General features: G+C 36.6%; 7 protein-coding genes and 1 long non-coding RNA gene across 9 annotated transcripts in view; 3 read left to right on the top strand and 5 right to left on the bottom strand.

Annotated features, from left to right (window-relative positions):
* The window catches only part of LOC100636955 (ATP-binding cassette sub-family A member 3-like), a 14097-nt gene extending 11596 nt beyond the window's left edge, over positions 1-2501 (bottom strand). Inside the window, exons 1-11 of the mRNA XM_019996826.1 lie at positions 2402-2501; positions 2255-2328; positions 2054-2172; positions 1660-1803; positions 1401-1551; positions 1240-1345; positions 1052-1162; positions 709-947; positions 422-520; positions 162-362; positions 3-114 (exon numbers count right to left, since the gene is read on the bottom strand). Coding sequence (XP_019852385.1) covers positions 3-114; positions 162-362; positions 422-520; positions 709-947; positions 1052-1162; positions 1240-1345; positions 1401-1551; positions 1660-1803; positions 2054-2172; positions 2255-2328; positions 2402-2464 — 1419 coding nt within the window. The 5' untranslated portion in view covers positions 2465-2501. The remainder of the gene's footprint in view (positions 1-2; positions 115-161; positions 363-421; positions 521-708; positions 948-1051; positions 1163-1239; positions 1346-1400; positions 1552-1659; positions 1804-2053; positions 2173-2254; positions 2329-2401) is intronic.
* A 552-nt stretch (positions 2502-3053) lies between these two features.
* LOC100636704 (serrate RNA effector molecule homolog) lies at positions 3054-8315 on the bottom strand. The gene is made up of 19 exons (XM_019996819.1): positions 8215-8315; positions 7965-8144; positions 7796-7912; positions 7346-7564; positions 6669-6925; positions 6030-6128; positions 5788-5862; positions 5541-5731; positions 5385-5477; positions 5277-5338; positions 5110-5188; positions 4749-5042; positions 4411-4608; positions 4213-4363; positions 4056-4164; positions 3674-3827; positions 3492-3621; positions 3383-3434; positions 3054-3263 (listed from the first exon to the last, which is right to left on the bottom strand). Exons 1-19 carry the CDS (start codon positions 8286-8288, stop codon positions 3185-3187), a joined length of 2613 nt encoding a protein of 870 aa, XP_019852378.1. The 5' UTR covers positions 8289-8315; the 3' UTR covers positions 3054-3184.
* A 22-nt stretch (positions 8316-8337) lies between these two features.
* On the top strand, positions 8338-10062 carry LOC100638596 (ras-related protein Rab6-like). The gene is made up of 8 exons (XM_003386777.3): positions 8338-8443; positions 8526-8584; positions 8636-8689; positions 8860-8965; positions 9210-9313; positions 9419-9517; positions 9563-9641; positions 9714-10062. Exons 1-8 carry the CDS (start codon positions 8386-8388, stop codon positions 9770-9772), a joined length of 618 nt encoding a protein of 205 aa, XP_003386825.1. The 5' UTR covers positions 8338-8385; the 3' UTR covers positions 9773-10062.
* Positions 9936-11822, bottom strand: LOC100636579 (epidermal retinol dehydrogenase 2-like). Its single transcript, XM_011405790.2, has 6 exons — positions 11557-11822; positions 11154-11285; positions 10943-11074; positions 10496-10740; positions 10179-10304; positions 9936-10125 (listed from the first exon to the last, which is right to left on the bottom strand). Exons 1-6 carry the CDS (start codon positions 11785-11787, stop codon positions 10023-10025), a joined length of 969 nt encoding a protein of 322 aa, XP_011404092.1. The 5' UTR covers positions 11788-11822; the 3' UTR covers positions 9936-10022.
* A 101-nt stretch (positions 11823-11923) lies between these two features.
* On the top strand, positions 11924-19251 carry LOC100638469 (YTH domain-containing family protein 2-like). The gene is made up of 6 exons (XM_003386776.2): positions 11924-12017; positions 12447-12520; positions 13469-13487; positions 13615-13661; positions 13724-15139; positions 19128-19251. Exons 2-6 carry the CDS (start codon positions 12512-12514, stop codon positions 19143-19145), a joined length of 1509 nt encoding a protein of 502 aa, XP_003386824.2. The 5' UTR covers positions 11924-12017; positions 12447-12511; the 3' UTR covers positions 19146-19251.
* Positions 19252-19473: 222 nt separating this feature from the next.
* The window catches only part of LOC109582171 (uncharacterized), a 14526-nt gene continuing 10274 nt past the window's right edge, over positions 19474-23725 (top strand). Inside the window, exon 1 of the long non-coding RNA XR_002184950.1 lies at positions 19474-19897. This is a non-coding gene — a long non-coding RNA (uncharacterized LOC109582171). The remainder of the gene's footprint in view (positions 19898-23725) is intronic.
* Positions 19881-21145, bottom strand: LOC109582168 (uncharacterized). Of its 2 annotated transcripts, XM_019996815.1 has the most exons (4): positions 21129-21145; positions 20828-20951; positions 20533-20727; positions 19881-20460 (listed from the first exon to the last, which is right to left on the bottom strand). In XM_019996815.1, coding segments are annotated over exons 1-4 (684 nt in total). In that variant the 5' UTR covers positions 21131-21145; the 3' UTR covers positions 19881-20097. The 2 variants fall into 2 exon arrangements, with proteins under 2 accessions (XP_019852374.1, XP_019852373.1); XM_019996814.1 differs by lacking the exon at positions 21129-21145 and having other exon boundaries at positions 20828-21090.
* Positions 21716-22967, bottom strand: LOC109582170 (protein AAR2 homolog). Its single transcript, XM_019996817.1, has 2 exons — positions 22085-22967; positions 21716-22007 (listed from the first exon to the last, which is right to left on the bottom strand). Exons 1-2 carry the CDS (start codon positions 22409-22411, stop codon positions 21849-21851), a joined length of 486 nt encoding a protein of 161 aa, XP_019852376.1. The 5' UTR covers positions 22412-22967; the 3' UTR covers positions 21716-21848.

Genomic DNA, 23725 nt, shown 5'->3' with positions numbered 1-23725 from the left:
ACTTTTGAAGTGCAGCAGTTTTGGCTCTTCTTTCCGGTCCAGTATGAAACTTCAAAAGGGAAATAGAATCTTCTTGGTATTCCATATTGTCCTGGCCTCCACTCATTCATGTACCTTCAGTAAAGTTTATAAACTTAAAACAAATACTAGCCATAGCTTACCAAGAGACAATCATGAACAATACACTATCAAGGAGCAATAGACCAGTCACATAATGCATATTAATAGGATCCTCTGAGTTAAGTGGTCTCGTGAAGTCTATAAACTGGAAACCTTCTCCGCTCATTTCTAATAAAGCTATAGTGGAGACGCCCAGCCCCATACAGGTATTAGGGAATATACAACCTAAGAGCTTCAGTGTACTGAAAGGGAGAGAGAGAGAGAGAGCATGTCATTTATTATTTTGATATGTTCTTCTTACCTATTATGTATATCATTATAAAAAAGATGAGGTATGACTGTTAGAAACCAAAATACAAAAGCTGCCATCATGCCAACCTGACTATTATCGAACCACACACTGGAAGAGGAAAGAGAGAGAGAGAAAAAGAGAAATAGAAAGAGAGCGAGAGAAAGAGAGGGAGAAAAAGAGAGAGAGGGAGGGAGAGAAAGAGAGAGAAGGAGAGAGAGGGAGAGAGAAAGAGAGAGAAAAGAAGAGAGAGAGAGGGGGGGGACAAATACTTCACCATTATCTCATCCTACCTTTACCTTATAAAGAAACTAAAGGAGAGTAGAGACACTAGGTAGGCCATCATGAATATAAGCAGTGTCCCAAAATTGGAATTAGGAAAGATGTTGCCATATTTAAACAATATGGTAACGAGTACCACCGGCACTAGAAGAAACAAGAACTGCTTAATGAACCAGGTAGTCCAGAGCATCCCATTACTGAGGCCATTCATTTTGAGGCTTTCACGCAGTCTGGACTCTTTCTCTAGCACAAGCTCCTACAAATAATACAGATATTGGTGGTGATTACATTTTAAATTTTAATTTTGCAATTCCTCCACACGAATCCCCTATTTGGTCCCTGTATAAATGCAGAACTGACCTTAGTAAAGAGTCCAACTGATATAAAGAATGAGACCATCAAACAAAGCGGCAAAATGAATTCAACGTTTGGAAGAAACTGGTCCTCATCAAACGACTTGTGTGGAAATTGCTACAATAAGAGACAGTGAATCACAAAATGCATACACACACACACACACACATACTCATGCATAAATTACTATGTACCCTCATTTCCAGTGCAGGTAGATTAGGCCATGACCCTGTAAAATTTTGCAGCAAAGACTGACTGACTATGTGTTGAAGGTGAAGAAACCCTTCGTTAAAATAAGGACTAGAGAAACAAATAGATGAGTAGCATCAACACTAGTAATGAGAATGAAGCCAACCTGTCATAGACACGAGGGCCTGAAGGGTCGGCTATAGGGGCCCTAAGGGTGGTAAACCAACGGTTAAGTCTTGGATTAAGAGTCGGAGTCTCATGACGTAGTCTCAGGGTGTACGAAACATCAGTATCACTGATATTATTAAATACAATAGCTAGAGAGGGAAAAATAAATATAATAATGCATGTGATGGAATATTTGTTAGTAACATTGTGAATTAATTCCTACTACTACTACTACTTAGAAGTAAAGCTAATCTTACCAGCTCCATTATAAAAGCAACCTCTTTCTCTTTTGTCCAGGTTCTCTGTATTCATTATCAGTCGAATAATTTCATTTTCAGTCCTAAAACCAGTCAGTGTGCTACCGGGCAACCGTGACTGGATTATTCTGGCTATTTCATTAGCTATGAGAGAAAGGAAAAGTGTCTGAAAGACATGAAAGAGTGCAGAATAGCATGGGTCATGTTGGTGGGTCTAGTATATCTAATTGGTTTTCATATTGATTCGCTGAGAATGTGCAAAAGTAAAAGAATGAAACAAAATGATTGGTGGGCGGTTTATTCACAGAAATGCCTATTTGAGGCTATTTTAATATTTCTGCAATCACTGAATAATAGAGACACATAATACTGTAATAGAGAGAAGCAATCTCACTTTTGGTATCATTAGGAGTGTAATAAATATTGTAAGGTCCCGTGAACGGAACTGAGAGCTGGTCTGCCTCAAAAGTTATAAAGCACTGCTCTCTAACTCTAAAAAGTGGTAGGAAATTTCTAGAAAAGAAGGGAGAGAGTAAAATGATAAAGAAATGTACATAAAAGTCTACTTAGTACATAAACAACTTTTCTTCTTCACCTTAATAATACAATTCCTAAAATTATAACAGCAGGGAGGGATAACTCCACAACACTGATAAATGGACGACGAAACTAAAGAAGACAAAAAGAAAAAGATAGATATGGCGGTAGCTCCACCTTTAGTCTAGGGAGCCCACCCACGCACCTGCAAAATGAAATCCTTCTTTAGGACCAAAAGAAAGAGCACTATCTTTCTCAGCAGCCACATCACTCTCTCTCCTCTTCTTGCCTAGTCTTGCATAATCGGAGCATCAGCTCGTTATATTTAAAGGGAGGGTGCATGGTATAGGCTAATTCATGCCCCAGGACTATAACTAGAAAATGTATTGTTAAACAGATTCAAAGAGGAAGGAGGGCTCTGCTAACAATATTCAAAGGTCCCTTATGAGAATTGCTGGCACACAAACTATCTCACACTGTCAGCAGATGCAATAACAAACAAATTGTTATTATTTGTAATACACACACAAACAGTGGAGTCTGGACCTATTAATAGTATTATACACAATGATTACAATTTAAGGTCAAGTGGTGTGACCATAGCTATGAATCATGCTGTGGCAGTGCAGCATGTACATATTGAGCTGTTGATCATTTAAAGCACGTAGGTATAACCTCAAGTTCAAATAACAGTCAAAATAAATATGAACTTTGAAGCAAAATACCAATTTTGTTTTCCCATCTAAAATATGCAATTGCCAAGTTGCTTTTAAAAGAAATTCCAACCATCAATTCTCTCAATAGTAGAGGACAAATAAAAACTTCAACTTCCCTTCACTGCAAAGCTACTGATAATATTTCAAGAGTGGTTTAACATTGTTCTCATGAAAAAAGCAAAAAAAACATTTCACATTGCCAGAGTGAAAGTATGTGAATGTCATTCTTTCTTTCAATAGAACAAACATTTTCTTAGCACAGTTGTTTATTATTAATACATGTCTTCGGGGACATCAAGATCATTATAGCTACGAACTGGTCTTCTACCACCAGCACCTCTTCTCTCAGGTCTACATGTAAAAACGAGAGAGAGAGAGAGAGAGAGAGAGAGAGAGAGAGAGAAAGAGAGAGAGAGAGAGAGAGAGAGAGAGAGAGAGAGAGAGTAATGAGAATAAAATGGAGGTCACACCTTCCTCTAAAGCCCCGTCCACCTCCTCTACCACGCCTAAAGTCATGATAACCTATCAACAAAAATTAGTCAAAAAATTATCACAAAGTTAAAGTGCACGTGCATTTACCAGACATAAGCATTGGGTTTTGATGACCACTCCATCTTCCTCCTCCTCCTCTCCTTTCATCATCACCCCCACCGGTGTGCATAGAGTCCGGCCTCTCTGGATCCTTTAGATAATTATTAAAGAAGTCCGTCTGAAAGAAATAATAATAAAATAATATAAAACGATTATTGCTAAAGACATACGCCATCCTTGACGTCCTCCAGTGCTTGCTTGTGTTTGTTCATGATGTGCTTACGGACAAACTCCGGGCCACGGAACTTTTTGCCGCTAAGAGGGCAGAGGTATTTGTTCTCTCCTAGCTTCTGTGTGTTTGCTTCGATGAACTTCTCAACCTCAGTAAAGGGAGACTGTTAAGGACACATAATACCATGATGTGGTATAGCTGGTCAATTTCATAGCTTGCAAAATTTATACTGAAATAAAAAATATATACATACATGCAACACACTTCACATTTACATGTACGTGTAAATGGTTGAGGGTTCTTAATTTCAACAAATTCAACAGCTTTTTAACCCACAAGAATTTCCAGCAAAACAACAATAGTGTATTAAGGTAGGATATGATTCTTGATCCTTTTTTCCTAATTTCTCAATTTCTTCTTCTTTAACGAAAACTTTCTCTTTAAGCAAAGACTCCACCTTTTCTTCCATCGACTTAATATAAGTATTGACTATTAATAAAAATTATAATAAATCAATGAATATTAATTAGACCACACCTTCTTCATTAGTGACAGCGGTGGGTGGGGCAGTACGAGCAGTTATGATACCACATCTATTAGGCATCAAGTCTTCATCAAAGAAACAAGAAAAATTATAATAATCAAAAGAATGGACCAATCTTAAGTACCATATCAACATATCTAGATTCTAAAAAAAGACAAGAGAAATTAAATTTTTTACTATTCTCTAATTACTTGAATCAAAGCCGAAGAGGATTTCAATATTTCCGTACCAGGATCACTAATCACACCCTCTTCTTCCTCTCCCCTCTCTCCCTCCTCCTCCTCCCCCTCCTTCTCCTGGTCTTCACTGAGTGTGTCTTTATCACTAGTAGGTTGAGCTGGAGAAGCAGTTAAAGCATCAATATCTATACAACTTAGAATCGGGTTCTCCTATTAATAAAAATGCACAGGTAAGTAAAAATCAGTCATTATTATACCTCATAAATATCACAAATAATTCGATATCTTATTAAGTACATGTACATGTAGATTATACCTCCTAATATTCACAAGTAAATCTATTGCTTTACTTTTGGTGCTTCTGTCTCTCCTTTCTCTTCTTCTATTTCCTCACCCTTCTCCTCGTTACTATTATTAGTAACAGACCCATCGTTACTATTATTAGTAACAGAACCCTCGTTACTATCATTAGCAACAGAGTAAGACCACAGGTGGGACTTCTTATCAAAATGGTGTATCAGTTTAACTAAAAGACGCAAATCCGACTCCACGGCCCTCCTTGCCCACACAATTCCATTGGGAGTGGTCTTCACTCGTCTACTAAGGTCTCGGTTTATTTGACAGGTTAACATAAAGTTCTTCACCTACCAAATATAAAGATGGAGAGATAGGTTGTGCGTGTCTGATGATGATTTCAAAATAACGTCTTACTTTCACTGTTCCTAGTTTAGCAGACACACTCTTAATGTCAACGTCCTGACTGAATGTAACCCAGCCTCTCCTCTCAAACCTAAAAAATTAATTATTTAGAAAATAAAATAAAAATAATATTTATTGTAATAAACAATAATTTTCTCTCTCTCTCTTTTCTCCCTCACCCTCTATCAGGCTGAACTTCGGCTAAACCAACTCTAAGGAAACCTTTTAAATTCTTACAAGCCTTCAAAAGGAAGGGACAATGATGGGCATTAATTAGAGTCTCTCACTTCAACAATATCACTGGCAGATACTTGAGGAGTAATGTGACGTATGTACACAGCTTTCGTTAGATGCAGTGGGCGTGGCTTAGAAGGCTCCGCCTATAATAACAAATACAATACAATACCATACAATATCGAGTGAATAAAGGGTTAAATATTAACCTGTTCTTCAACAGGACTCCCTGATTTTGATTGGTCATCTTTATCCTCCGTTCCCATAGTAACTATTTCGGTTTGATCTTCGGACTCAGACTGCCCGGTTTCAGGCTGAGGCTCTTCGCTGGCAGTGGGCGGAGCTGATTCAGACCTCGTCTCAATATCTTGTACTGGCGATGGCTTACCAGTAGATTCATCTACATGTACATATGGGCATTAATCAGGACAAAGTTTAATTAATCAATTGAGTTACCATTATCATTTTCTCTTCTCTTTGTTTCAGTTGGTACTAAGTCATTATCACCTTCATCATCATCATCTCCTCTACCTGTAGCATTATTGTTAAAAATAAATGATTCATCAATTTTGCAAATAGTTTTTCCACAAATTGGCCACTAACCACCCCCAAAATTCTATTGCACTTTAATTTTGATACATCATTAGTCGGAAGTTGTATGAGTTAAATATAAATTGTACCAAACAATGATTATTTACTTCTCTTTGTTCCTCTTCTTTCTTCATCCATTTCTTCACTCTCTTTCTCTTCCTTCCCTTCACTACTGTCTCTCTCAGATACAGCATTGCTACAAGTATCTATTGGATTTTAAAAAGCATTGGTAATTCAGTATACTTGTAGTACACCATGTTACAAAGAGATTAGTATTCCCTTCCTCCCCCTCTCCCTCCCTCCCTCCCTCTCTCCCTCCCTCTCTCTTTCTCTCTCTCCCTCCCTCCCTCTCTCTTTCTCTCTCTCCCTCCCTCCCTCTCTCTCTCCCTCTCCTGATCTCATAATCATTGATGGTAGATATCAACACAAAGTGAACAGTATCATTCATCAGTGTGGTGCATGAGATGTAATCATTGACCAGGAACACTAAAGCAGGCTTTCCCAGAGGATTATGGTTCAAAAATGGCTAAGAGAGGATTCTCAATTTTCATTAAATTTTTCCCGATGCAATACATGTACTTAGGCTGCACAAAAATTTTGAGCTAATTCTGATCAAATTTAAAATATTTTCAAATTCCTAAAGTTGCTCAAGTGCCTATGAAGCTCAGTTCATGAAGCAAGCTGTTTAGCTCACTTAGCTTGCTTTGTAGGACACCATCATGTTAAGTACATTAGTTACATCTCACCACTTTTCTCCTTGTCTCCCTCCTCCTCCTCCTCTTCCTCCTCTTCTAGTGTTTTAAGATCAAGTTCAGTCCCTCCCTCCAATAGTATAACCATGGTATCCATTAGCTTAATAATGGAGTCAGACTCTTCTTGTATCACAGGAGTACTCTTAGCTCTCTCTCTTAGTCCCTCAAACACTTCAAGTCTTTTGAGTAGATTAGCCTTTGATGCTTCTGCTACCTTCTCTATGTGTTTTGGATGGTATTTCGATAGAAACCTAAAACAAAAAACCCCACAGTAAAACAAAAATATCCCTCCATTGCACCATTCCATCCATCTTACTATCTGTACTTTATAATAAATCCAATTCCCATTAAGAATGAAGTGAAGTATGTATATACACGCACACACTCTCTCTTATAACTAGTCAAACCAGTTTTGGTTGGACTAGTTTTTCAAACCAGTATTGGTATGAATATGAGGCACAGTCTTGGCCTTTTATACTCTACAATTACTGTTTATACATAACATGTAAGGTAAATGTAAGAGTTGCGAGAAAGACGGAGACAATGTGTGAGGTTTTAAACTACTGCAAGAAAAATAAAAACAAATGAAATATAACATAGAACTCAGCTCTCTTCCCTAACTATCCTTCTCCTCTCTCTCTCTCTCTCACTCTTCTCCTCCTCTCTCTCACCATTCCTCATCCTTGTGTTCATTGAAGAAATGAAGGATTTGTTTCTTTTTAAAATCATCTTTATACTCATGATAGAGTTTAACTGCTTCCATGTCATCAATCCCATCATCTTGTTGGGCAAGAAACTGCTTGAAAGTGAGCATCACGGATCCTCTCCGACTGGAATCAAACCCTCTAGAACCAGGTGAGAACCCTAGCATCATATCACCAGGCAATGATCTGGTGATAATAACAATAACAATAATAATAATAAATTAATAATAATAATAATAATAATAATAAATTAATAATAATATTATAATAATAATTGTAATAAGAACTAAATTAATGTAAAACCATGACCTCATAACGATTGGTATTTAATTTATCAATTCACCGATTAACATCAGAGTGGTGCATGATGTATAATCATAGGTCATGAACCACACCCACCCATTAATATTCCTTTACCTTGAACCAGGTGAGCCTCTAGGGGGCATCTCTCCATGAGGGAGGACCCACGGGCCCCTCACTTCAATCATACCGTAAGGATTCATTACAGGAGGGGGACCGCCAACCAGCTCCTCCCTTAATTATAATTAATAATCAATTAATAATGAATTAATTAATTAACACGTACCATCCTCCACTTCGTCTGAATCTCTTTGAGTCTGGTGGGCTCCATTCTCTGCGAGACGGGGGAGACGAGTTACGTCCTCTTTCTCTCTCTTCCTCCCGGCTCCGCCTCCTGGCCTCGTAATATTCCTCTCTCCACGAGGGGGCCCTCCTACCATCAGAATCACTTCTCCTTCTCTCGTTACTAAAAATAGACAGTGGGAGATATTTCAAGTTAAAAATATACACGTATTGATTTAAAGCTATGGATGCACCTTGAGTAATCACTTCTCTCTCTTCTAAATTTGTCTCTTTTCTTTCTGTCGTTCTCCTCATCACTGTCCGCCATTTTCTGTACGACCACGTGGTCATTACGTGGTTTATTGGGTGTGGTGATTAGTTCCTAAAGTAGGCGGGGTCATATCTATTGTGGGAGTGGCTTTAAAATGGATTTCAAGAATCCAATGAGAAAGTTCAAAATAGTGTTCCTTGGAGAAGAGGCTGGTAATAATAATTATAATAATTAATAATTATGTATCTGTGTTATCTAGTAATTGATAAAATTAATTGTTTTGCATGTATTTAGTTGGAAAAACATCAATAATCACCAGATTTATGTATGACACATTTGACAGCAATTACCAGGTATGCACTAGTAATGCTAATATTATTACTTGTTACTTGTTTTATGAGTAGGCAACGATTGGAATCGATTTCCTTGCAAAGACAATGTACCTTGATGACAGAACGGTATCGTATTTTATTATTATTGTTGTTATTATTAATATTATTACTATTATTATTATTAACTACTATTGTTATAATAGAAGCATGCAATTACTACAGTACTAAATTATTATTATTATTATTATTATTACTATTATTATTATTATTATTACTATTATTATTATTATTGATAGGTAAGGTTACAATTATGGGATACAGCAGGTCAAGAAAGGTTCAAAGCTCTTGTACCTGCTTACATCAGAGATTCAGCCATTGCAATTGTTGTATACGACATTACAAGTACAAATATTATACCGTATAGCAGGTTTTTTTTGGATAATAATTTTCGTGAATGACCAGTATCCGGAAGTTTGCAAAATTAAGTTTTCAAGCATTTCCACTATTCTGCCATCTTGTACCGTATTAAGTTGATTTTGAAAGAATTTAATTTCACGAATCTTGAAAATTCTGCAAAATTTGTTAGCCTCGAAAAAACCGCTATACGGTACCAACTCACTTCCTTTCCACCCTCCCTCTCTCCTAGATTCTGCCTCATTTGATGCTGTTGATCAATGGATTGAAGACGTTAGGGCAGAAAGAGGCGATGACGTTGTTATCGTTTTAACTGGAAACAAACTGGACTTGGAAGTAAAAGAGGAACAAAATTATTACATTTAAAAATTGACTCTTTACTCCTAATGCTATCGTTTCTTTTTCTTTTTTCCATCTCTCTCTCTCTTTCTCTTTTTTCAGGATAGAGTCATTTCAACTGAAAAAGGCGAAAGCAAAGCAAAAGAATTAAATGTTATTTTTGTGGAGACATCAGCAAAAAGTGGAGCCAACATCAAACAAGTATTCCTATTATTTATTTTATTTATTTATTCATGTTTTTCCCAGTTGTTTAAAAGAGCTGTCCTTGCCTTACCTTCAATGGAGATTGAAGAGGAGGAGGAAGAGGAAAATAAGAAAGAAGATAGTATCCACCTGAAGAGAGAGAGTGTGTGTGTACATATTTTATTGAGTTTTTCTTTAACTTTTGCTGATGAAGTTGTTCAAGTGACTCCGGTTGAAGAAGAGAAAGACCAATCCACTGTGTGTTGGTGCTAAATGGGATCCATTGCTCTACTGGCATGAGATACCATTAAAGGATAAAGTCTCATCTTGTTCTTGTCGCTACCAAGTCTCTCATCCCACTTTCCACAAAACTTTTTTTGTCACCTCAAAAAATTCGAATTTTTTATATATTATACACGAGGAATTAGAATAAAACTACTGTAAAATAATGTTAATTAATAATAAATCAAATATTATAAAGTCACATGGTCACACAAAACAGTTTCATTATTGCAAGTATTTGTTATTCTTTCTTTCTTGTCTCTCTCGGACCTTTAAATCCATCCAATACTGTTGTAATACCAAATAACCTTGCAGCTGCAATCGAAGCTTTTACTGGAAATATGCTGCATATTATAGAAGTTATTAATAGTAACAAGAGCTAATAATAGTAACTCACGATTGCATGACTAGAAATAGATAGAGGATCCTTGGCATGAGCAGCATCGACTGATTTGAATGATAGGCTCCCATTATCTTATCAACAGCATAATCAGTCTTTAGTATTGGCAGGAGATGAGGGACCCTACAAATTGAAAGAGAAAGAGCATGTGTGTAATGTATGAAATACTTTAAAGGAATTGATAATGAAAATGATATAGAAAATAAACAAATAATGACAATTCATGCACAAACATTGCATGAATTTGACACGATGTACATATATGGTGCGTACACATAATGTCATCCCTTTTCCCTCATCACTCCATTCATTACTTTGATCTAACTCCATCAAACATTCCTGTATCAATGAAAAAAGGACACACTACTGTAGTATGGACACCAGTGGATCCGTTAGCCTCTAGCTCTAGCGTTAGGGAGGAGTGGGTTCCTATAGCACCAAATTTTGAGGAACAGTAGTCCACCATGCCAGGGACACCAAAGAGACCTGCCCCTGAGGCTATTGTTATGATATGACCGTGATTCTTGGATATCATATCAGGGACAAATGCCTTTATAGTCTAAAAAAAAATAATAATGATGATGATGATGATGATGATAATAATCATTTAGTGGGTTTTAGGTTTTTGTTTTGTTTTTTGTTATGCTACAGTTCTTATTAGGTCTATTTGGTTTTTTATTTTTAGGGTTTTTTTTTCTTCAAGAGTAAATAATAATGATGATGATGATAGTAGTAATAGGCTCTTTCTTTCTCATTCTCACCCAGAAGTGAGCTATTGTGTTCACGCTAAAGGTTTTCTCAATCATCTCGTCACTCAGCTCATATATCTTCTTTCCAGTTATGATACCAGCATTATTGATAAGAACAGTGACATTACCAGCATCTCTTTTAACCTAACAACAACAACAACAATGATAATAATAATAATAATAATAATAATAATAATAATACTAATATTAATTAAGGACTTACTCTAGCTGCTGTCTGATAGATCTCCTCTTTGTTACTGAGGTCACAGGTAAAAGCAATAGCTCTGCCACCCTCCGCCTTGATCTCTTCACAAACTCTATTATTTGTCTCACTGTTAATGTCCCACAGCACAACCTACAAACATTAGTAGCAGTAAAATAATTACCAGTCAAAAGGATCATAACTATCGTATAGCTGGGGGTAAAATTTTGGCAAATTTTAGTGATTAGCAGGTTTTGATTTGACAAATTTGTGGTCACGTGCCATCAAGGATAGCATGAACATAATGCTTTAAAATGAACTGCCCCTCCAAAATTACCAGTTATTGCTTAGTTTTTATTAATTTTAGCTCACGCTAAAGTCTTATGCTTAGATATTGACTGATATTTAAAGTTGCATTGCTTACTAAAGCTCCTAGACTAGCAAATCTTTTCGCCATAGCTGCCCCTATCCCGCTTCCAGCTCCTGTGACGAGGACTATTTCATTCTTAACGTTCTTCTTTTGTACCGGCATGAACACTGATACTATTCCCACAAGTGTCAACCATATAAATTGAGCTATCCCTCCTAATGTTGCAGTCAAAATAGACCCAATGTGCTGAGCAGAAGATCTGTTTCTGTTTGGCCTGGTCGCCATCTTGTTGAAAAGCAAGAGCAGCCCCACCTACCAAGAAAAATCGCTTCTTTTCCGGATTTTCCCGTTTTCCTGTGCCATTGCTCCGCCTATAATTCGAATAATTGGAACAATAAATTGAAATAAATACTTGTTTACGGTACATTTCACAGGCACGTGGGGCAGTAGCCAAAAGGAGGCAGTTCTTCTCTGTTCCTTTCTTTCTTTTTCTCGGAACCCTTTCAAATTAGTCAGTAAGTACACGTCTAAAGATTAGAGGCGTCTTTTAGAGAGATGAAACGTGTAGAGTGACATATTATATAATAATTTATGATATTTACCACTTACCTAATTAATAACTCATTAGTGATTATGTATATATACATGTATATATAATGTACTTCACTTTTAGTTTCAAGTGTCATTTATATAAATTTAATTGTAATTGTCGTCTGTTCTTTTAATGATATTGTCACTGTTGGGTATTGAGGGAGTTTATGGGATTCTGTTTAGGTTTCCCATTTTTCAGTTTTTTGTCTCGTATTTAGCCTAGGTGTCCTTAAGCCTTCTTAAGATTGGTCTCCCAAAATTTTTATTTTTAGATCTTACAATGAACTGATAAAAATGTACCTGTACTTTATTTACATGTACATACGTTGTTATGTTTTTGTGTATTTTTATAGTTTTTTTTTAATTTTATTTTAAAACTGCGGAACAATCAGCAAGGAAACAGCAACTTTCGTCGTTCATGGACCAGGTAATATAATAATAATAATAATAATAATAATAATAATGATGATGATGATAGTAGTAATGTTAATTATATATTGTATCATTTTTGTTTAATTATTCATAGTGTAATATTATTAATGAATAACAATAACAGCATTCTCTTTGTGTACAAGTTGTTTATAAACTTCACAATAAGTGATAAATAGACCTTTATGTTGTGATTACTTTTAAAATTAGTTATCTAACTACAAATTACCTGTAAGTTAAAAAGTTAAGAACTGGCCATGTGTGAGACTAAGCCTTCTGAAATGTAATTACAGTATATATGTAGCTAGAATTTCTGTGGCCCGAAATTTCTGCTAATGGAAAAATTGCAGAAATTTACTTGGCCTATTAAATTTTATTGGCCTATTTACATGAAAGGCATGGTGAATTCACCAAAATAAAATCTGCAAAAAAGCCATTTTGATGGCAATTTGCAAAATATTTGTGCCACAGAAATTCCTAGCCGTACAGTATAATTCTGTTCTGCCTCCCTCCCCCAATCATTGTTTCAGCAGAACTCGTTTGCACTTTTATTGATTTATAATAATGTTGGCAGATGTCTCATTTCTGCTGTTTCGAATTTTGCCTTTCAACAGAACTCATTTGCACTTTTATTGATATGTAATGATGGCAGCCATCTCTTTTCCACTGTTTTGAATTCCAGCTTACATGTTCATCCATTATTATTATTATTATTTATTATTATTATTATTATTATTATTCTGCTTATAATAATTATAATGATTATTGTCCAAGTATGTGCTAAGTTTCTTTGGAATTGGAACTAGAATCACATTTTGATTAGTTTTATTTGTTTGTTGTGTTGGAGTGGCAACTGTTAGCTTGAAATGTTTACGTACATGTATGTGCCCATCGTCATTTAACACTTCTTTATTCTCTTTTATGTATTCTCTTGCATTTTTTAAAGGTGCGATCTGATCAACAAAGTAAGTGACATTAACAAAGAGAGGGAGAGGGTGGGAGGAGAGAGAGAGAGAGAGAGAGAGAGGGAGAGAGGGAGGGAGAGGGAGAGAGGTGATGTGTGTGTGTGTGTCATTACTTTTTATATTAAAGGTGCAGAGAATGCTCCAGTATCAGCAAACAATGATGTAGCAGTCCCTGTAAGTTATAAAACACTAATCAAACATGTCAAATTTCCTCCCTCCCCCTCTCTCTCTATCAGTTACAAGCAGACCAGCAACAACAACTATTAACTGAGCAGCAACCTCTAATCATGACATCGGCTTTATCAAATTCCAGTCTACCACTAACTTACACTAATTCCGATCCATTGGGAGGCATTGGAGGCATGGCCGCAGTACCAACGTACAATCCCTTTAGCTCAGGTGATGGCTCATGGACTCCTACATATGATCCACTCCTGGGCGGGTTTAGCTACACTGCTCCAGGTGGGACCCCAGCATCAAGTCTACTCGCTACTGGACCTCAGGCTCTTCAGAGCCAGTTCTTTTTTCCAGGTGCCGCCGATATAGGAGTATGGAATCAGGACCCCCTCTTGATGGGGAATTCTTGGTTGATGGGTCTGGATCAGAGTCAAATTCCAGTAGCTGCTGGACCCCCGGCTGGTACATCCCCCCTTGCTGTTGATGGATCTGTTATTGGAGGGCCCCCCATTGATCCTTCTGTGGGGGCCATTGGACAGTCTTTTGGAGGAATGACACTAAACGGATCTGTTAATATAGTCCCTGCCGGCCCCACCATACTAGCCGGCCAGCCCATTGTTAACGATAGCGTCCTCTCTGTTGTCATGCCACCAGCACCGGTAGCCCCACCCGCTCAGCCCGAAAAACCAAAGTCCTGGGCGGCAATCGCCAGTCAACCGGCGAAACCAAAACCGCCTCCGCCTAAGACAAATGAGACTTTTGAAAGCTCAAAGAAGCCACAAGCACGTACTAATCCAGTTATGGCTAATGGAGGGCGTGGTCAGAAGAAGCCCGGGATTAAATCGGGCGGAGGCTCTGGTAATAAATTGGACGTTGTCAGTAAACTAAAGCTTGAGAATAACTACAATCCATCGGAGCTGACAATCAACATGAACAATGCAAGGTTTTTTGTGATTAAGAGTTATGCTGAGGACGATGTTCATCGCTCGATTAAGTACAACGTTTGGTGCAGCACGGACCACGGGAACAGGAGACTGGACACAGCCTTTAAAGAACAGAAATCAAAAGGAGGCGGGGTCTACCTTCTCTTTAGCGTCAACGGGAGTGGCCATTTTTGTGGCGTGGCCCAGATGATGTCAGAGGTTGAACTAAGCACCGATACAGGGATATGGACACAGGACAAGTGGAAGGGACGGTTTGACATTCGATGGATTTATGTAAAGGACGTCCCCAACAACCAACTGAGACACATTAGGCTTGAGAACAATGAGAATAAGCCCGTCACTAATTCTAGAGACACTCAGGAAGTGCCCGTGGACAAAGGGAAGTTGGTCATCAAGATCATTCATTCCTATCAGCACACGACTTCAATATTTGACGATTTTGAGCATTATGAGAAGAGACAAGAGGAAGATGACACTCCACCCTCTGCCCCAGCGTCAACCTCTACCTCTACTGCTTCTAATAATAAAAAGGTATTATTATTATTATTATTATTATTATTAATATTATTATTATTATGAATGCGAAACATAGGTTAGGGATAAGAAATACAAAAATTATTATTTTATTGTATGTGTACCGTGTAGTTCCAAATTTTTGTGGATCAGATTTTTTTATGGAAAATTCAGAAAAATTTTAGTCACGATTATCCTATCCCATTTTTGAAAATCCCAGTCAAATTAAAGAAATTCTGACCATGGACATATGGAACTGTAACGGTGTATTGTTACTTTTACCCTGAGTAATAATTGTAACGTGATATGAGGAAGTGTAGGTCAGGTGTGTTACTGTATCTTCTGATAGTGTCATGTCCTTTTATGTGCATGTCCTCTACCAGCTGTCTTTTGTTAATCTTCTTCTCTTCTAATCGTACCACTAATTGCTGGGATGACTCTGCAAGTCTCTGTGTGATGTCATTTGCTTTTGATGATATTTTGGTTTGATGATCATTATTTAATTATGCAATGTACATGTACTTTTGCTAGAGTTTCTGATTGACATTAATATTGTGTAATATGCTCTTGTGGTGTAGTGTAATGATTTCATGTGTACTGTGCAGTGGCTGATTTAGGGGGACCCTGGGTTCCATGGAGCTCCCCTTTGGCATAAGAAGCTGTCTTTTTGCAGTATTTTTCCTCCATTTTATTAGTACTCTTGTGGTGTAGTGTAATGATTTCATGTGTACTGTGCAGTGGCTGATTTAGGGGGACCCATGGGTTCCATGGAGCTCCCCTTTGGCATAAGAAGCTGTCTTTTTACAGTATTTTCCTCCATTTTATTAGTACTCTTGTGGTGTAGTGTAATGATTTCATGTGTACTGTGCAGTGGCTGATTTAGGGGGACCCATGGGTTCCATGGAGCTCCCCTTTGGCATAGGAAGTTGTCTTTTTGCAGTGTCTTTGCAGGATTTTTCCTCCATTTTATTAATACTCTTGTGGTGTAGTGTAATGATTTCATGTGTACTGTGCAGTGGCTGATTTAGGGGGACCCATGGGTTCCATGGAGCCCCCCTTTGGCAAGGAAGTTGTCTTTTTGCAGTGTCTTTGCAGGATTTTTCCTCCATTTTATTAATACTCTTGTGGTGTAGTGTAATGATTTCATGTGTACTGTGCAGTGGCTGATTTAGGGGGACCCATGGGTTCCATGGAGCCCCCTTTGGCATAGGAAGTTGTCTTTTTGCAGTTTCTTTGCAGCATTTTTTCTCCATTTTATTAATACTCTTGTGGTGTAGTGTAATGATTTCATGTGTACTGTGCAGTGGCTGATTTAGGGGGACCCATGGGTTCCATGGAGCCCCCTTTGGCATAAGAAGCTGTCTTTTTGCAGTATTTTTCCTCCATTTTATTAGTACTCTTGTGGTGTAGTGTAATGATTTCATGTGTACTGTGCAGTGGCTGATTTAGGGGGACCCATGGGTTCCATGGAGCCCCCCTTTGGCATAGGAAGTTGTCTTTTTGCAGTTTCTTTGCAGCATTTTTTCTCCATTTTATTAATACTCTTGTGGTGTAGTGTAATGATTTTATGTATACTGTGTAATGACGGATCTAGGGGGATCTATGGGTTCCATGGAAGTGATGGAACCCCCTAGATCATCTTTGCAGTTTCTTCACAGCACTTTCTTTGCAGCACTTAAAATTTAAGATCCACACCCAACTATTAATTAAAATTAATGAGCCACACCCACTGAAGTAAAATGGAACTTCCTTTTCATTTTTCTGGATTCGCCAGTGCTGTAATTGGTTTTAATCATGTTAGCATGAACTACATGTATAGTTCATGGTTATCACTTGTTTTTATTAATTGGATTTCCTGATGCAATTGACACCCTTTTGCTACAGTATGTAGAAAGTTCAAACTGGTTGCAAAAAAATTTCCGGACTTGTGATGTTTTTTTAATAGTAATTTTTCATAAAAAAGACTGCACGTATGGCCAATGTTTTTTAATGGGCCCTGAATTTTTTTAGAACAGGGTTTTTCTAATTGCTCAGCACGCTGCTTCTTGTCAGTGGATTGTCATGTTGCTCAAAAACTGGCCCAAAGACCCTGTACTACTGTATAGCGAGAAATTGTTGTGGCCCAAAATTTTTGCAGATCCGTCTAAAAATCAATTTCGTGGCTTTAATTTTCGTGGTTTTCTACTTTTTGGCCATATTGAACCATATTAAATTGATTTTCATGGATTTTATTTTGAAAAAATGTGAAATCCATGAAAATTTTGGGCCATGAAAAATTCCCGCTATACTGTATAGTGCAAGGTATTTTGACAAAAATCACAATGAGAGAATTTGCCATTTTTATATTATTTTCTGATACACATACATATGTACATGTCTGATTTCAATCGAATTTGGATTTTGTATGAATTTTTAAAGTTGCTCCAAAATTGGGCCAACGACCCAAGGCTATCTATAGCCTTTGGTCATCGGCCAAATTTCATCAAAAATGGCTACGAGAGAATTCTCCACTTTTATAATTTTTTTCTGATACATGTACAGTACATGTCCTTATGTTGTGTATCAACTTTGAGTTGATTCCAATTAAATTTGAATTTTTTATGAATTTCTAAAGTTGCTCCAAATTCCATGTACTTGTATAGTAGTACTTGTCAGCTCACTTTAGCATGCTTTATGGGAAACCAGCTTTGATCAACAAGTCTAGTGGATATAATTTGTATATTCAATGCACGCGTATTATGTAAAGCTCTTGTAGTGCGATGACAATATCTACATATATGTACAATATTATATCATGTATACATGTAGCTCTTTTATTGCAGTCACAATAACTACAATGTACATATATGTACAATCTCTAAGCCCCATTGTTGTCTTCCACATCATAATGGTGATGATGATGCAATATTTGAGAATCCTGATTGATCAATTGTATTGACATATGTTATATGCTGCTACCTGCACACTTCCTAATTTAGAAGGGAAGAGATCATGGCACTAGAAAGGATAAAGACTTAGAAATGCCAATCATTATTATTGCATTATTATTAGCATAAACTTGTTAAATGTGTCATATTTAAGCGATTTGTACTTGCCTGACTAACATCTGCATGTCTGCTTCATTACATTAAGAACATTCTGCTAAGGGAATGTGTATATTGATGACCAGCCAATTCTGAGCATATAACTCATTTTTAAGAGCTGGACAGAGTGATGAAGATGTTTCTATAAGAATTAAGAAGGACACCTTTATAATGAGGACAATTTTGTAATGTCCCGATTTGTAAAAGCCATTAAAATACTTCTGAATGAGAACCATTCTGTGTTAAGGACAGGTAGTGTGGGCCCAATGGTGCCCTTAGCAAAGCGGTTATGTCCCCTTTATTTTCCTATTGTGTTGTTTTTCCTTTGAACTTTTCATTATTATTGATACAATTTCATACACAGAAGTTAAAATATCAGTAAACAGCCTTGCAAGGGGAAACCTCTAAGAACATTCTTCTCATTTGCATGTAGGGAAGTAGGGAAGGATTGATTCCAAAGTGTTGGGACAAGCAGCCACTATGCATCTGTATACTAGTAGGAAGTTAGGAACTACTTGTAACAAACATTAGCACTGACAATCGACATATATAGCAATAGTAATTTGTTATTCCTGCACTCCTCCATTTTCCTCCTACTTTAAACTATACTCACATGATCTCTTACTTTATTTCCTTCCTCCTTTTGATGCCAATTAGACAATAGCTTGCATGACTTCTCATGTGTGTACGTGTTGTGTCTATTGTTTCTTCCTTCCAGGATTATGTAGATAGTAATTATCATAAGTATAGCCACATGCCATATGGCACTATTCATGTTTGTAGTAATGGCACTCAACCGTGTTATTGATAGTCCATTTAGTATTCACCCTTTAATGTATGTTGTTATAGTAGTATTTTATGTATCTCTCTTTCTCCCTCTCTCTCTGTCTCTCTCTCTGTCCCTCTCTTTTTCTCTCTTGTAGGATTCAAAAAGATCTTAATTGATAATACCTATTATAGTATTCTAATACTAAACATTATTATTATTATTATTATTATTATTATTATTATTATTATTATTATTATTATTTGTTGTTATTATTTGTTATTATTATTTAAATTTTGAGACTGGTTTTTGAAGTCTTTTTAATTTTTGACTGATCTTTAAAAGAGGAAGAATCTGTTTTTTCTAATAATAATAATAATAGTGATATATAATGATTATTTATTAATATAATTGTTATTAATTTATTATGCATATTGTAGCTATATTGTCTATAATTATTATTTGTCTGTCTCTTTTTTTGATATTTTCCTTTTTCTCTCTTTTTTTGAAATTATTGTAACCTGACAAATTGACAATAGAAGAAATATGCTTGATTCATAACAAGTATCCTTTATATCACATTTGGAATTCTTTGTCACAAATGAATCTTATCAGTTCTTATGTAATTATCTACTATATAAGTCTTGAGATATCTGTTCCTGATAATTTGGGTCGTGTCATATCCCTTAGACTTCATTACACTGGTATGTGGATGGGATGCTCTTGTTTGCACACTCCTGATATTAGATGTAGCATCTTTATAATTTCGTTTATGTTGTTTTTGTTTAACGTTTGTTCTCGGTATATTTGGATGGAAGCCTCCAAAGCTGACTCTGTTATTGTATAATTTAGTCTGAGAGTTGTGAAGTATTTATTTGTGCATAAGGTATGGCAGACGAATTCAACATTATCAGTGTGTAATAGATAGTGAAGAGAAAAGGAGATAAAACTATTAATAATCACAATATATATCATAATTGTAAGAGATTCTATCATATATATATATATATGTGGTATATTTTTATTTCATGACTTTGTGTGGAGGAAGTAAAACAGAATTATTAATAAATAAGAGCATTTCAATGATGTGTCCTTATATGCCAGTATACGTGATTGAGGATTCCTTTTTAATGAGAAGAGGTAGCCGGAGGAGAAGAGTAAGAAGGTGTTATTGAAGGTAGGAGACTGTATGTCGGACAAGTTGAGCAGGTATGAAAATCCCAATAGAATGGACATGGCTGTGGAGCAAAGTTTTTGAGTGAGTCAAATAATTCCTGATTGGTTTGGAGCGGGTTACATTTTGGACTCAAGTTACAGAATATCCAAGCGCACTGTTTAATGCTAACGTGTCCGTCCTGTCGTCCAAGTGTGTAATTTTTTATTATGTTGCAAGTGTTTTCTAGTTTCTCCAGTAGGGATATTTGTATAACAAAAGAGAGAACGCTCGCATGGTTTGAGCAGTTGATGTCCTCATTCAAGGCACTGTTGACCTGGAGAGAAAAAAAAAGAGGAGACATAAATAGGCTTTCTTATTCTGGCAGTAATTAGCTTTATATCCTTACCCAATAGCAATAGTCCTTCATGACATGTTCTATCATTAGTCTGCTGGCCAATATGTCAGAGCTGTTTTGACCATTCATCTCAAGCTCCTCTAACTTCTTGTCTTCTTCTAGCATCCCTTTTGCCATCTTGTGCATCTCAAGAAATATCGTGAGTAGATTGCTGTCGTCTTTCAGACTACGTAAATATCTATTTTTCTATAAGAGAGAGAGAGAGAGTTCATACTAATGCAGTCTGTCCAATTTTTAAGGTATAGATGTTTTTAGCTTTATCACACACAGAATCAAAAGTTCTTACCAAAATGAATTTCATACTACAAACTCCTTCTGTGAGTTGCTTGTTTTGTTGTTGAGTAGGAGCTGCAGTCACCACACACTTATTGCCAATGGTGATACTTAAGAATAGGAGGAGAGTGGAAGCCCTGAGGAAAAAGAATAGAGTAGCAGCCATTTTTATACTGAGTTGACAGATTGGAAGTGAATAGAGATTTTTGCAATATTTCTTTAATTTAGTACAAGCTGTGAGTGGACCTCTTGGAGGATGCATGTCATTTGAAGGACTGCAATCTTTGCTTTTATAGGCTGAGACTGGGACTTACATGCACTCATTCCCAGAATCATAGTTCAGGTTCTAATTTTGTAGGTCCATATAGGCATGAAGCTAGTGCAGAAACCTTAGACTGTAACAGGCTATGCAAAAGGATGTGGAAGTGACAGCTGCTGCATCCTAAACAAATTAAACACATGCACATCTGCTCAATTCAGTGAACACCACAAGGAGCATGTTATCATCCACCAGGTTAGACTGTAGATTTATAGGCTCACCAGCTTTGTTTATATAGTAAGCTAAGCTGATCTATTTATGTATTATGCATGTGTATTCCACCATTCATTATTATCTTGTTCATAATGTTCCTGTGATAACAAGATTGATATAATTTACATGCTTATTGAATTGCATAGTGTCTGCGGCTTGAGGCAAAGCGCGATGAATTTGAATAAAATTGCTAGTAACAATTGGGGCATGACATCATAGTAGAATGCCATTATAATGCAGTACGTATTGATGGCAGCTTACTTCAAAGTGCACTGTAATGATTGTGACGTAAGTAATAACAATCACAATAAGGTTTCTGTTATGCAAACAGCATATCTCTAGCAATACTGACCAACAAGCTACAGTATATTGACTGGAACTGAAAAAGGAGGAATATTAGAATCCAAAAAAAATTAATCATTACTCTGAACAGAAAAAAGACACATACATAATATGTACAAGGAAGCATGAGTTGGTAGTTGATAAAGTGACAAATTCATTTTTAAGTATCATGTTCGTTGACAATCATAGGCATGTTTTCTTGTAATTCTGTAGTAAAATCAAACTGGAATCGCTTAGACAAACTAGTCTTGAACATAGCTGCTTTTTCCTTTAAGGTAGAGTTCAAGGAATCCCCTTCTTGGATGTTTGTAAAAAATACCTATACTCATTTATAGACATACGTATAAGGTGAGAATATAATAGGGGACACAATGAAAGAGGAAATGGGAAATATACCTGAAGTGTGCTTGTCAGAAAGTTGTCACTGGAGATTATGTCAACAAAAAATTGCTCCGGTACCTCTCTTAACTGAAAATGAAGGACAGTCATGAAGTTAATGAAGAGATGTGGATGGGCCGAGAGGGCAGAGTCTGAGAGACACAAAACTCTAACGAGCGTCTTCCACTGCTCAAAACCACCGTACACTATCAAACAAAAACAGTTGATGAGTATAACAATGTGCTGTAGTGTATGTGCTGTAGTAAGTAATCCAGTAACAAGACGATTTATTGGCAAGAAATTAATATTCATGATTGGCAGAATAGCCAATATAAAATCCACCATTTTGCTTCAATCTGAGTATGCTCAATGACACGTGGGCCGAAATCGCCAATACAAAATTTATTGCTTACTTTCCACAGACAAATTTGGTAAATATAACTCTTGTCGATAAATCATCTCGTTTGGTGCTTGGCAACAGCAAAACAAAAAAAACCCTAGCTAATGGCAAGCAACTGCTGGCATAACCAGACCAATTAGATAATACGTTCCAGACTTGACATGTAGTAACCAGCCTATTATACAAATTGATGGAAGCTGGATAAATTCTGCACAGCATTAATCACATTAGCTATTGGTGTCATCACAATTCATAGCCACACTGCACAATGGACTATAGCTTATGTCACCAATGATGTGAATGGATGATTACGGTAAGTGTACATTAAGTGAGCCACTTTATGAATTACTATGAACTGCAAAATGGATAAGAGAACAAAGCAAGCGCATTCCTTTCTTAGAAATGCATGACAAGAGTAATATAATGATAAGGTTTCTGTGGATTACCATGCAAAATGGAAGCTACAGTATAATTATAAACTTTATGTTTATAAAATGAAAAGATTAACTTTATTAGGATTAGTTCCAAAGAGTTTCTGTATGCATAGCATACCTTGTCCAACTAGGAAATAAACAAATGACAACTGTAGTTCTCCTAATATATAACCCTCCTGCTCCTCTGCCTTCCCTATAAAGAAAAAAATGTGTGAGAGAAAAGGAGGAGAGATAGAGGGAGAGAGAGGGAGAGGAAGTTAGAGAATGTGAGAGAGAGGGGAAGGGAAGAGATTACCATTATATCCTAATATCAATTGTTCGAGCGTATATGACAAATCTAAGCTATGGTGACTGATCTCTGTGGGTGAAGCTCCAGGAGGATACTTAAACTTTGGAATTACACTAAATCTACATGATTGAAAACATCAATAGTAAATCATACACAATACCTAGATACTATGCACTCTTGGTAATTATACTAATGCATGCTGACATTTGTAAACAACGGATATCCTATCATACTATAACAATGTGTTATTGGTATTTTTATTTACTACACATTCTATTCCAATACCTCAAATACGTACATTCCACATCAGTTGTTCCTTCTTGTTTCCTCTTCCCTCCTTCTCCCCCTCCACTTTTAATTGTATGACTGAACTCGCCGACACCAGCAAAATAGCCACTACACGTACTGGTGGGTGGAGCTTCAGTAGTGGGCGGGGCTAGTGATGTAGGTGTGGCTTGTATTTGCTCTAAAATAGATGAAATGACGTACATAATACATACATATTATAATATAAATGTTACTTTACAAGCAAATCC

Source organism: Amphimedon queenslandica, unplaced genomic scaffold (genome assembly GCF_000090795.2).
Source record: "Amphimedon queenslandica unplaced genomic scaffold, v1.1 AMPQUscaffold_13398, whole genome shotgun sequence".
NCBI lineage: Eukaryota > Metazoa > Porifera > Demospongiae > Haplosclerida > Niphatidae > Amphimedon > Amphimedon queenslandica.
This window is presented reverse-complemented; position numbering and strand designations above follow the sequence as displayed.